The 12761-nt window shown below is 40.8% G+C and overlaps 1 protein-coding gene across 1 annotated transcript in view; it reads right to left on the bottom strand.

Moving 5' to 3' along the window:
* Positions 1 to 12761, bottom strand: part of POC1A (POC1 centriolar protein A) — a 47488-nt gene that overhangs the window by 19744 nt on the left and 14983 nt on the right. The window contains exons 7-8 of the mRNA XM_009876800.1: positions 5420 to 5488; positions 4387 to 4485 (exon numbers count right to left, since the gene is read on the bottom strand). Of these exons, the coding sequence (XP_009875102.1) occupies positions 4387 to 4485; positions 5420 to 5488 (168 nt within the window). The remainder of the gene's footprint in view (positions 1 to 4386; positions 4486 to 5419; positions 5489 to 12761) is intronic.

The raw sequence follows: 12761 nt of genomic DNA, 5'->3' as shown, positions 1-12761 counted from the left end.
GTAACACTTGACCATACATAGTCTTCTTGGAATTACTCAACAATAGCAGCAAATCTGTCACATAATTAAACAAGTGTTCTTGCATACTTGCATCAGCTGTAACAACACGTACTACAATTTCCTTGTATTTGGGAAAAAAATACCAAAGCCCCAAACCAAAACATATTATCTACGCTTTCTGGAAAGAGCAATCTGTATGATGAATGTTTTCACAACGTATCAGATCTGTGAACATGCCCTTTCATCTGATCCTACGCAACCCTTCACACAGACAGACGATCACGCTTCCCGTTAGCGACCTCAGAACAACCATAAGATCCCATATTTATAGTCACACGCAAAATCTTATTCAAACTTTGCTTTTAGGTCCTTACCACTCAATAACACAGCTTAAAGCATATTATTTACTCTTAGCCCTCAGATTCTAGATCAAAGCAAACACAAATGCTTATGGGATCAACACACGGGACTAAGACTTCATTTCTTCCCATCAGCTTCATCCTGCACACATCACAAGTGCTTGCCCTTAACTTCAGTTTTCAGGGCAATTATGAACACTTCATAGCAACAATCACTATCTTATAATTTAAGAGTCCGTATTTCAGAGATACTATAGCTCTGATCTAACATTCAAAGTCTCACATCTATGCTAACAGGTATTTATAATTCACTTCTGACAGCTTTAGTGTTTTCTTTATCACACTTTCATGTCTGTGCTTTTACATCATCGTCCTTGTGTGGAGCCGTTTTAGTTTCAAAGCAAATTGCATCTCCCAAGCCTCGTATTTACAGAAAACACGAGCAGGTGGGCAGAGTAACTTTGAAGTTCAGGCCTATTGTTGCAAACAAGACCAATAGCCTGATTCCTAATGAACTTTAACCAACTGCCTGAGAAACCAGCATCCTCTAAAAGCTCCAGTCTCTGCCTATAGAGGTGAAAATTGGTTTAGAGCAATTTTGTTCTCAACCTCACCAACCCTGTCAATGTTTCACGCCTCTTTTAGCCCACAGATTATTTAGAATTCTTTTGCCTTCCTATTCATCTTGATGACAAACTAGTTTTGATGTCTGTGTTCAGTTATTCTTTCTTAGCACTTGCATGTTAGTCTGACTCCCCATGAGAAACCACTAAACTAAATGTTTTTACATGGCCAGTTTTGGTTAGTATTTGTGCTTTCACAATGCTAAAGAAAACATTATACAGCTGTACATGAGAATGTACGCAATCCTTGGAAAAATATTCTCTCTGACTTAAGTAAAGGGTGAAAAGAGATTCAAAATACATCGAGAATAGCATTCATGTGTTTTAAGGATATCAAAACTAAATAACAACCTGTATGCCCGTTTTAAATGTAGTTACATCGCAAATGTCTGCAAAATCTCAGTATTATTCATGAAGCAGAATCCTGGCACAGTGGCACAGCAGTAGAGAAAGATGAAGAGGCTTCAGTTTTCACTGAAGGAAAAGGTGCCCATGGCATGAAACCAAGAGTCTGATTTTAATAGGAAAAACAAACAAAAAAAAAATCAAAACAATCCCCCCCCAAAAAAAACAACAACAAAAAACCAAAAAAGCCAACTGATCTCAACTACATAAAATCTACCAAAGCAAGTACGTTATTAAAAAAGCAGACATTTTGTTCAAAACAAGAAGAAACTGAATATACAGTGAAATTTAAGTCTTGCAGTAAGTTGTAGAAGTGATGGTACTCTTTTAGAAATGTGTAATGCTGGGCTCTTAAAGACAAAATTAATGAAATTCACTTGAAAGAACAGACTGCCATGAATGGACAAGTTATGGAGCCAAGATTTCCACACTCAGGTTATACTTAAAATAACAAGCCAAGACATTTTGAGAGATATCAGCTTTTTTGTGACAGCAAAGAGCATTTCATATAAATTCTAAATTTAACCTTAACCTATAGTATTCACAGATTAACCTACAGTATTCTCAGATTACATTGTTTATTCTTCCCCTTCTAACTGTAGCAATTATAACTGCCTTTATATTACGGTATTACATCCCTAATAACCTAATACACAAGGATATTGAGTACTGGTCATGTTTTGCATTTCCATTGCTTCTTAGTCAGGGATAATTTCAATGTTGAAGGCAGACAAAAGTTTCATTTACAACTCTACCCATGTTCATAGCTAACACAGCAGATGTAGTAAAGGCATCTTTTGTGTTAGTCAAACTAAAAGATAATACTATGTTTGCCCAAGGAGTAAATAGGAAGGAAGAATCCCACCGGCCAGCACTCAGTTTGAGCTCCTGGAAGTTGCACATAACACAGTGAAACTTTCTCAGATTTTTATGTTCAGGTAGAACCGCTGGGATCAGCAGCTCCCATGCCATATGCGCCCACCAAAGACTGTATTTTGATGGCTGTTCAAAATATTCCTTCGAGGTAATTTAGGTCCCCCAAGATAAAGTATTTCTTTTCTGCATGACTCAGAATGGATTCACTTTGCCCTCTGTAAAACACAGCACTGGGTTCAAACCGATACATGACACCTCGGAGAATTTGCAGTGCCCCGTTTCCTGCAGGAGTAGAGCAACCCCTTGTCAACCACCACCCCATGACATGGATTTGCCCATCAGTGGCACACAAACAGCTGGTCCCAGCAGCATCTAGTAGACATTTTGCCAGGCAAACCCTCTTCCGTAGGAGAACAGTCTTGTTGGAGGGACAGACATTCAGAGTGATTAGTCATCACTTAAGGGGTTTCCTCAGCAGTTACCCTCAATACACATCTTAAGAGGTTCTGAAATGAAGAACTAAGTTTTAGAAGAGCTCAGGCACTTCCTTCCTTTCCTTAAATTGCTACTGAATAATATGCTTTAGTAATCACAGCAGTACAGGTGGGGGTGAACTTCCCATAATCTCCCACTAGTAGACACTTAGCCCACACTATTTAAGCCATTCCTTGGACTGTTACAAACTGAAAAATGTCATTTCCTCCCATAAAAACATTTTTTGTCCCTAGTGTAATTCAGCCCATAATTGTACTGCAGAGCATCTTCAATTAATGCAGATAAGAGTTCAAAGTTAGTCCAGTTCAACAGGCTAATAAACAAAGTGGTCATTGGACTGCTAGTCAGAACATAGGAGAAGATGAAAAGAAGTTTGCTTTAGCCAAAATCATCCAAGGAGCAATAAATAATCTCACCAGCTCCTTCCATCTCCGATTGCTTCCCTATCATCCTCTCCCATTCACCTAGCACTAACATCCTCCGGTTTTGTTTGCTTTCTTTACAGAGCTCTCCACACAGTAAAGCATCAGGTCTAAAGCTGCAGACTCAGACTTGTCCATCACAAAACACTACAGCTATTCCAACACCTCCAGCAATGGACTGAAGTCTTATTCAATAAAAATGCTACCGTGTTTAAGAGAGAACATAAGTTTAGTAGCCCAGTACAGAAGATTTAAGTTGGTATGCTTGGAGACACTGCCACAGAGCAACAGATGTTCGCTAGAAGCTTACCTTTCAACTGAGGCAATGCCACATATGGATAAAGCTCTGGTTCACAAACGGCTTTTTAGCTTACAGCTCATGATGAATAAGATGTATCAAAGAAATCCCGATGCAATAATACGATATTTCAGAATCCTGTAGGTGTACTCAGACGTATTAAAGACATCCAAAGATGGACAAGACAATACAGAAGTTTAAGTGAAGCATTACAACGTGCAAAAATTGTAACTCGGACAGGCAGTAACTTTAAATAGCTGCTCTTGTAAATAGCCATGACACCCAACCTCAGCACTAGGCTCACATCAGTGCATCACACTGAATCACTCCGTTGGTGGATTTATCCATCAGATACAGTCAGAACTCAGATGTCTCTTAACACATGCTTCAGGGAACTGATAGGAACTAACACCTCCAAGTACTTAGGGAAGAAGCTCCAATACAACGCATCACCTAATTCTCATGTGTGAAGCCTATGCACAGAGACGCCTTTTGTCTTTGCTGACTGTCAGCGAAGAGATATCACGAACAACATCTATTTTCAGGACTGACACCAGTCAAAAGGATTCATATCAACTAGCAAAATTGATTTCAGCTGTTACATCCATGCTTTTTTGTGTGGATTCTCATACAAGCCTACCACGCATTCTTAAACACCGACTGTTAATAAAAAAATGCACAGGTACATGCACTAAATTTATTTCCCTTTAAAAATCATTATATAGCATTTTCCTATAAAGCAAGTTAAACAAACAAACAAGATTGGTTAAAAACAGACATCTTGCAGATGTCTCAAATACCAAGGAAAGGTGGCTCTCTAGTTCAACTGCTTGGAAGAGTCACACGATTTCAAGCTGCAGAAAGCTTATTAAAAGGGATCTCTGCACAATTTCTGTACGCTGACCTACCAGAGTGTGACGGGTCCCATCCACGCTAGTGCCAGACTTCTGTGTTTTCAGTACATCACCATAATCTGCTGAATCAAAGTTAGTCTTCCACACCATTACCTGCAGAAGAAAGTTCTATGAAAATTTTCCATCTACAATTGCTTAAAGGTCAATTTTATCAACACATCAGAGAAGAGTCAGCAAATACAAAGTTTACCTAATTTGAGCACTGCAAACCTTTCTTAAGGATGTTTCCTGTAAATATGCTACTGAATACAGACATAATATAATCGAGTTCTCAACAGGTAAGTGACCTCTTCCAACGTCCTTTGGGTCAGGAACATCATGAAACTAGAGCTCCCTAGAGAACTTCAAAGCAAAGTGCAGAATATACCATTAAACCCACAAACACATTAAAATACCATGTTTAGCATTATAACACTTTTCAGTCACACCTCACTTACTCACTGGGTTTATCATGGATTTATTCACCTGAAAAGGGGAGTCAGTACTTTAAGCCTAGCATTAGAGATTCTTGAGTTAGGTTGTCCCCTGAATACCAAACTTAAATATCACTTACTTGCATCTTGTCTCCATAATGCAGTTTTATTTCAGAAGAGCGGCCTTTAACACATAAATCACTTCAACATATCAAGAGCAAATCTATGGAGTAAAATCCTTAGCAGCAGCTCTAGAAGCTTAAAAGTGGATGAGTACTCATGAGAAGCATCCCTGCCTGCTTCGCTTGTCCTTAACGCTTGAGTCTCAGAACAAACCAGTGACAGATCAGGAGAGGATCCATCAGCACAGCCTGTGATGTTCAAGGTATCTCAACACAGCAATTTCTACACCTGTCTAACTTTTTCCCCAGGAGCAGATGCCTCAGAAGGGCATATAACAAGAACTCTATTTCCTCTGTTGTACCTAGCCATTCTCAGGTGAAAAGCTTCCTCAGTAAGAAAAGTCTATGTTTAATATCTCTTCTTAGAAAGCAGCAAGATGCCAAGAACACAGTAACAAGGCACAATACTATCAAATTAAACTGGACAGATACCTGTTCATCAGAACCTCCAGAGGCAAATAAGTCTCCAGCTCTTGAAAATGCTACACAGGTAGCTGGTCCCTGTAAATAGATTTAAAAGACAAGTTTAAAATAAAAAACATGAACAAAACCAAAGTGTTACAAAGCTCCATGCATTACAGCTTTCAAGGTACTTCTCATTTGATATCTGCTACCTAAAGGCAAAATTTTAAAAAAGTTATCTGTCAGGTAAGTGGGCCACAACTAACATGCTAATAAGCCTGCTGGTATTTACATACTATTTCCCACACTTTTGCCCCCAGTTTGGACACCCACTTTTTAAAATCCATAGCATTAAGACAGGAACAGGAACAAGTCAAGTTTTGCAGCCTCAGGCTTTTCCTTGTTCCCTCTCAGTCATTCTCTCTTCCCTTTGTACAAACAAAGATTTCTAAAACTCATGTTCATTTATTAAAAGTATTGAAACTGTTGAGTTTTGTTAAATGCAGCCTTTGGCAAGACACCTGACAGAAAGGTTTAAAGAGGAAAAGGAGGTTTAAACACAGATATACACTGAGCAGCATCAAAAGGCATACCGAAAAAGACTGCTAGATGTAAAATACCCCCACTACTGACAATTCGAAGTCATGAATCATAAGTCATGTCCCATAAAACCCATAAGTTTTTTAAAATAAGTCTGGGGAGTGATGAATTCACCTTTAAGGCTTCAATTGCCAGTCCTCAGAATCCACATATTCCAAGCTTCTCCTCACACCATGAATACAAGAGTCATGAAAGGAAAACGCACTAAGCCAAGATTTTCTCATAACTGTGCAACTCCACGGGCGAGAACTTCAAACATGATCCAGAATCTTCAAGACACTGACCTCACGAGAGAGGAAATTTTACAGACCACTGTGTGCACCAGATTCACCATGGGAAATAGCACCTTCTCTCCCCATGCTTTCCCTTCTCTGAAAATACCTACCTCCCATTAAGAGAGACAACATAAAACACATTAACTGCTGATAAAAATAGCCTACAGGTAGGGGTAGAAGCAAGAAATGAAACAGAATCAGTTTTATCTCGAAGGAAAAGAGGAAGGAGTGTGTTAGTTGTTTGTCTGGGCAGTTTTTACAGTTATCACACATTCTCCTATATATTCCTAAGATACTCCATGCAAACTGTTCGCTGCGGAAGACCCAAGGCTTAAAGCTCTTGCTTGTTTCACCACAACAACTTATAAAACATGCTCGACCAGGGAGCAACCAAAGTAATCAATCTGCATCAATTAATGTGGCCAAGGTTAGTAGTATCTTAAGTCAAGAAATCTGTACAAGCAGAATAACTGAACAAATAAGAGTCAGTATTCAGAGCAGAAGCCAATTACTCATTTTATTTCAGATCATATATCTCAGAACGCAAGTAAGATGCTTCTCATCCTGTATCAAGTTGCAAAGACAGACTATTTTATTAAGAGTTCACATCTTGCCAGTGGACACCACAGGGAAATCTCACACTTAGCTTGTTTCTGGTTTCTTTTCCTTCTCTACTTCCTCAAAGCAAGCTCCTTATCTTAAATCCTGAAGGCAGACAAATGCCCAAAGGTTGCATTTGGGATAAGCACCCAACTTGGCACTGCAACTCCAGTCCTGTGCACTTCCAAACACACTAGCACAAGGTTATGCTGACAAAACTAGCATCTTGATGTGGTTGCTTCCAGTGTAAAGAGTTTTAGCTTCCTTAAAACACCTTAAGGTATTTCCACATTATCATTTCACGTGCAGGCATTTCAAAAGGTTTTGAGGCCTTTTATAGCAGCATCTCACTCGAAATTGCTGAAAAATGATCTAGTAGCAGCGATTCCCAAATGCATGCGCAGTCATTAGCATGACTAAGCTTGTTCAACTAACACAGCATTAAATAGTGCAGATATTTCAAACCAAAGACACCATCATCAATCAGCTGAGACGAAGCGTGCTTCTGCCTTCTACTCCCACCCACCTTCCCCAGCAGTTCAGCTCTCGACTACACTGTCAGGAATGGGGACTCTCAAAAAATGCAAAGCAAAAGACAAATAGCCACTAAGAAATGGAAGAAACAAGAACACGGCCAGAGAACCACACAGAGGTGAGTAGTGCTCAACGATAACAGAGTTGAGGATACAGAAGCTGCACACTGGCTATAATAAACCACAGCTGGGAGGACAGAACAAACTTCCAGGACATAAAGACAAAGTGTTCAGGAACAAGCACAAGTGAGGAATACTGGAGAAAAGAAACATTTCACAAAATTACTTTTATCAGTCTAAACATTTCAGTGTATTTAGACAAAATTTAGCACAATACAAATCATACCAAAACAAGCAGTGAAGTGACTCCAAAGTCACGGCATTCTGAGCGGGAGGGGACAGTTCAACAGAACATATTCCTCTCAAAATAGAAAATTTTATCAAAGACTGAATGTGCTTTTACTGAAAGAAGAGGAACAAACAAGTCTATAGACACAACATCCTCTACAGAATTGTTGACATAATTTAAGTGAAAAGAATTTTTACTACATACACTTACAGCACTCTTCCCGGATATAACAGGTTTGCTATAGCAACATAAAAATACTAGTTTGCCAAATACTCTTGCAATTTAATATAAACACACCAAACAAAATCAAAAAGCTACACTTGTCAGTGATTAGACACAGCCTAACTCCCATTTGCTCCAGGTAAGCATGGCAGAGATCCAACAGATTTCTGATGTGGTCTAGACAATAGGTGTGTGGTTGGAGATTGAAGAACTCAAATCTTCCTTCAGATTCCTCCCCGTTCCCCTTTAAACATGTTTTCATTAAAAATGGCAAAAAACCCAAACAAAAAAAAAGCTGCACATTCTTCTAACCAAGTTGTAGGCAGAATTTTAAGCTTATTTCCCACACAACTAGAACACGTAAGATGCAGCAGCTTTCTAAAGGATCACTTTATTCCTCTTTCTGTAGCAAGACACAAGTGCACTTCTATTAGTATTCCCTGGCGATTCAGAAATTCCAGTTCTGCAACCTCACTGTGCTAGGTGCTGCACACAAACTGCTGGCATCAGTTCCCAAATTCCTACAGCTTCTTGCCTTAGGTTAAACATCAAGCTGCAGAAAGAAGGGATTGGACAATGAGATACACCAAGGCAGTGGTAAGGAGCATTTCCATTTAGTCCTCAGCAGCCCAACAACATGAGGACTCTCGAGCTTTTGGGCATGACAAATAGAGTTTGAAATTATAATGACGATTTTGTTGATACTGAGAGAAAGCAGAAAGTTTGAGGGGAAAGCACAGAAGAGAGCAAAACGTCATCCACTGGAAATGTTGAGTGGAAAGAACATTGCCACTAATCAATAACCAACTCATCTCCTTTCGTGAAAGGAGTATCAGGCAGAGTGGGCATAAGCCCCAGGGACAAATTGCTCACGCGCTGGATGTGGCAAAGAAAGTGGAAACAAAAAACAAGGAAGCCATACAGAAGCAATGATAGCAAGATCAAACCTAGCCCTTTGGGGCAGAGTTCCCAGTGAACAGGATATGAGCAAAGTCAGACAGCCATGCAGACTACCCCCCAGAGACAGAGCTGACACCTTCCTACAGAAGGAAGCTGGTGATCACCAGGCCTTCATTGCCCTAGCAACTCACAAGTCGATTCACAAAACATTAAGTGTGGCCTTAGCGAAAAATGTTCAGAACTATGCTAAATGGCTTCAACGCATTCATCGCCTGGAGAGATGGCATCTGGAGGCAGGACACAGATTACAACAGCTGAACGAGTGACTGGCAGGATGCTAATAGCATCAGTAACAGCCGACACAAGGATGACAAGAGACAACAGGAATAGCATCCCTGAACACAAAGCTTTCAAAGGTGGAGCTGAAAATAGATCTCCCCAAAATAAACACTTGAGATAGGCCAAGAGTTTAGTTTGGAGAAACGGAAATATGCCTAAAGCAAACAGTCATACCTGCATGCAGACGGATGAACGTGTACCATCTATAAATAATAAGCTGACAATAAGAGAAAACCCTTTTGAACACCATTTCCTCCCCTATAGAATGGGAGGACAGAAGGCACACCATTTCAAGAACAGCGGGGCCAACGCCAACAGTCAATTCAAGTCAAGAGAAACCAAACTTGAAAGCTGCAGCTAGGAACATTTTGGCTTCAGCATAACAGAAGCAACAAGAGCCAGGCTGGAGAGAGTCCAAAAATAAACCAGAGGAGAACAGTTTAATGGTGCACCGTCTGCACAATGAAAGGAGAAGCAGAGAGGAAGGTAGCTGGAGAGACAAGTGGGGTCAAGGATGTCAAGTTGATCTTTTTTTTTTTTGGCCTCCAAATCCTGGGAAAAAGTAATGCATACCAGAGAGTAAGGGAGGTGGCAAGAACTGGAACAAGGCATATCTAGAGAACGCAAATAGTTGAATTAAAGGGGAGCGTCCTCTTCCGCTGCCCACAAAAGGATATGTAAAAGCGGGACGATATGAGCCAGTACGTTCAGTCAAACTCTTCTGGTATAAATTAAACTTGCTCAAAGTGAAAAAAGAGATATGAGTGGTGACAAGATCTGAAAAGCAAATCCAGTAATAACCAGCACACTGGGATCCCAGGCGTTGGATCATCAGTTCAAATCACAAAAGAAACAATAATAAACAGAACAGTCGTTGCCACTGTTCACAGTGCTTTCAACTGCTTTATGGCCCTGGAGAAGAGGGCAAGTCACACTTGGACAAATGAACATTGAAAGGACAGAGGGTAGAAGAGCAAATGATGCAAAGAGTAAGTGATCAAGACAATTAAAAAAACATCAAGAGCAGGTAAGAAATTTGATAGATGCACTCAAGTCCCAAAGAACATAAAGGGTCTGAGACAAGACAGTGGATGTCGTGTCTTTCACCTATCACTTGGTTTCAGCAGCAGAGAATGCAGTGAAGAATGTTCAGCGAAGACCCTTTCAAATCAACAGACCCTTGGTAAGGCAGGAGCACTGAGCCTGTATCTCAGGATCAAGGATGAACTTGCAGCAGGGAAACCCCCAGCTATGAAGATCTATTTGATCTCATCAGAAAAGGTGAAGGATGGTAACAGCACACTCACCACAAGAAAGCTGAATTCAGAGAAGACAAAGGCAGGAAAAAATACAACAGGCAAGACGGGCAACAAAGTTATTGTACACCTGTTTCAAAATCTGGTACAGGATGCTGCACGTATTCTGCAGAAGAATCAGACAAGAAAATCCAAATCTAAGAGATCAAAGCTACAAACAACACAGATACCCTTAAAGATGATGTAGAGAGGGGAGAAGGTGTCAGAACAGGTATTGGCAAACCAAGAGGTGCAGGGCAGAGGTGAGTACTGTCAAGCAGGGATGGAGTAGAAAGAATCCACATCTCCAATGGTAAGGCCAATAAAAATGTTTAGATAAAAAGGGCAGCCTCCTAGAAGCTGTACAATGAGGGTGATAACAAAGGGGAGAAAGGGAGAGGGAACTGAACCAAAAAGGAAAGCACAGGGGGCAGAGATGGCAATGGCAACAAGCAATGTTTTCATGCCCAATACCTCCGACAAGGAGTCACAAGGATTCAGTCCACTGAGCTTTGAAAAATTCCTCTATTATTACACAAAGCAAGACTGTCACGTCTGCATCTTCCATCGCCAGGGAGTAAGGGCTACAACTAACACAGGAAAAATTTATACTGACACCATATAATTGAATGTTCAATAGCTTTTTAACCCCTGAAAGCTTCAGTTTAAAACAAAAAAAAAAACAAGGGAAGACTAGAACGATCCTATTTCCTTTTAATACTCAGAAAGGCTAATATAAAGTCAGTTGCCTGTTGTATGCAACACATTCTTCTCTCCCTTTGTTGGGTCTAGTTCTGTGCAGCCCCAAGATGTCCTCGGGATGTTTAATGCCACCTAGGTAGAGCTGGCAGCAGCCAGTAAAGGAGCACGTTTGTTTCCTGTGCACCTGTTCAGAAGATCTTCCTCTTTAGTCAGTCAGCAAAGCAGAGAGCACTTCTGCCACCCAGGCAGGTAGAATGCAGCTACTTCATGGTTCAAAGTCAAGGCTGCTTAGAGAACCGTAACTTTGCATTTTCTGTCTTCCTATTTATAAACATAACCATGCAGATGTTTTCTAAATATTTACTGAGAACTTCCATTCCACTAAGGCAGTCAGCCTGGAAACGCTCTACTCAAACCACCCAAAAGGGCAGACAAGCACTGTGTACATACCTGCTCTCCTCTAGTAACTCTCCAGAGGTGATTTATGGGTCCCAAAACATTTTGTTCCTCAATGATGATTCAGTACCAGAGGTGGACCAACATCCCAACCCAGTGTCTCATCTGTACGGAATTAGGCAAGAGTACTTCACAGCTCGAAGCGCTCCAGAACTAAAATATGCAGCACAATACAGAATGGTATTTCGCAGCTGCAAGATGTCAGCGCCAAGCTGCAAACTCCTGTCTCTAGCAATCCTTCTGCTACAAGGAGGCCAGCTACACTGCAATTAAAGACAGCAATGTAAACTTGGCAAGCCTCTCTATGTAAACTACAGCTAATCAGCTGCTAACAAATTCCTGGCACTCTATCAGTTGCGTCAAAGTACGTCTAAAGGACCTTAAGGTTTTTTTTTTCCTTTCAAGTGTCCATTTGCAAGCAGCCTTCCCAGAACAACGTAACAGCAGTCAGCTGTCAGAGCAGGAACAAAGTCTCAACAAGCACATTCACCCCCCACAAAGTCACAACTCAGGAATGTCTTCAGAACAGGCTGCTCATTTGGTGACTAACCTATACCCGCCACTTGAAAAAGCAAATCTACTTAATGATCAAAAAATCCACACCCACTTCATTTTTAGCCTCGTGGACATACTGGCAGAAATCGGTGAGAACAGGAAAAAGAACAAACCAAAAATCAATTCAGTATTAAGTAGCCCTGGTTTATCTATGAGCAGAGCAAGCTAAAGCAGCAGCCAGGGCAGGAACCCACCCCAGCAGCTCGTGATGAAAGCAGGACCTGTTGTCACTGCCAGCTGCTGCTTCGTTACCGTGAATGAAGCACAGGTTACTATACACTTGCAGTGGAAAAAGTAAGGTATCTGTTAAACCAGGCATCAAAAGAACCAGCCCACAATAGTACAGCACATGTCTGCAGAGGGAACACCAGCCAGGGCTATGCCAGGACTGGTTCCATGGCCATCACGGTGCAACACCTTTAGAGACAACCGGAAAGCACCACCAGCCACTTTTATACTTCTTATTTCCAAACTGAAGAAGAAGTAATCCCACAATGGCAACTACCCTTCAGCTATGCCAGTATCGAAGTATTTCCAACACGAGTT

The sequence above is a fragment of the Apaloderma vittatum genome, unplaced genomic scaffold, assembly GCF_000703405.1.
Source record: "Apaloderma vittatum isolate BGI_N311 unplaced genomic scaffold, ASM70340v1 scaffold16519, whole genome shotgun sequence".
In the NCBI taxonomy this organism is placed as follows: domain Eukaryota; kingdom Metazoa; phylum Chordata; class Aves; order Trogoniformes; family Trogonidae; genus Apaloderma; species Apaloderma vittatum.
Note: the sequence above shows the minus strand (reverse complement) of the source record. Positions and strands in the feature narration are given on the sequence as shown.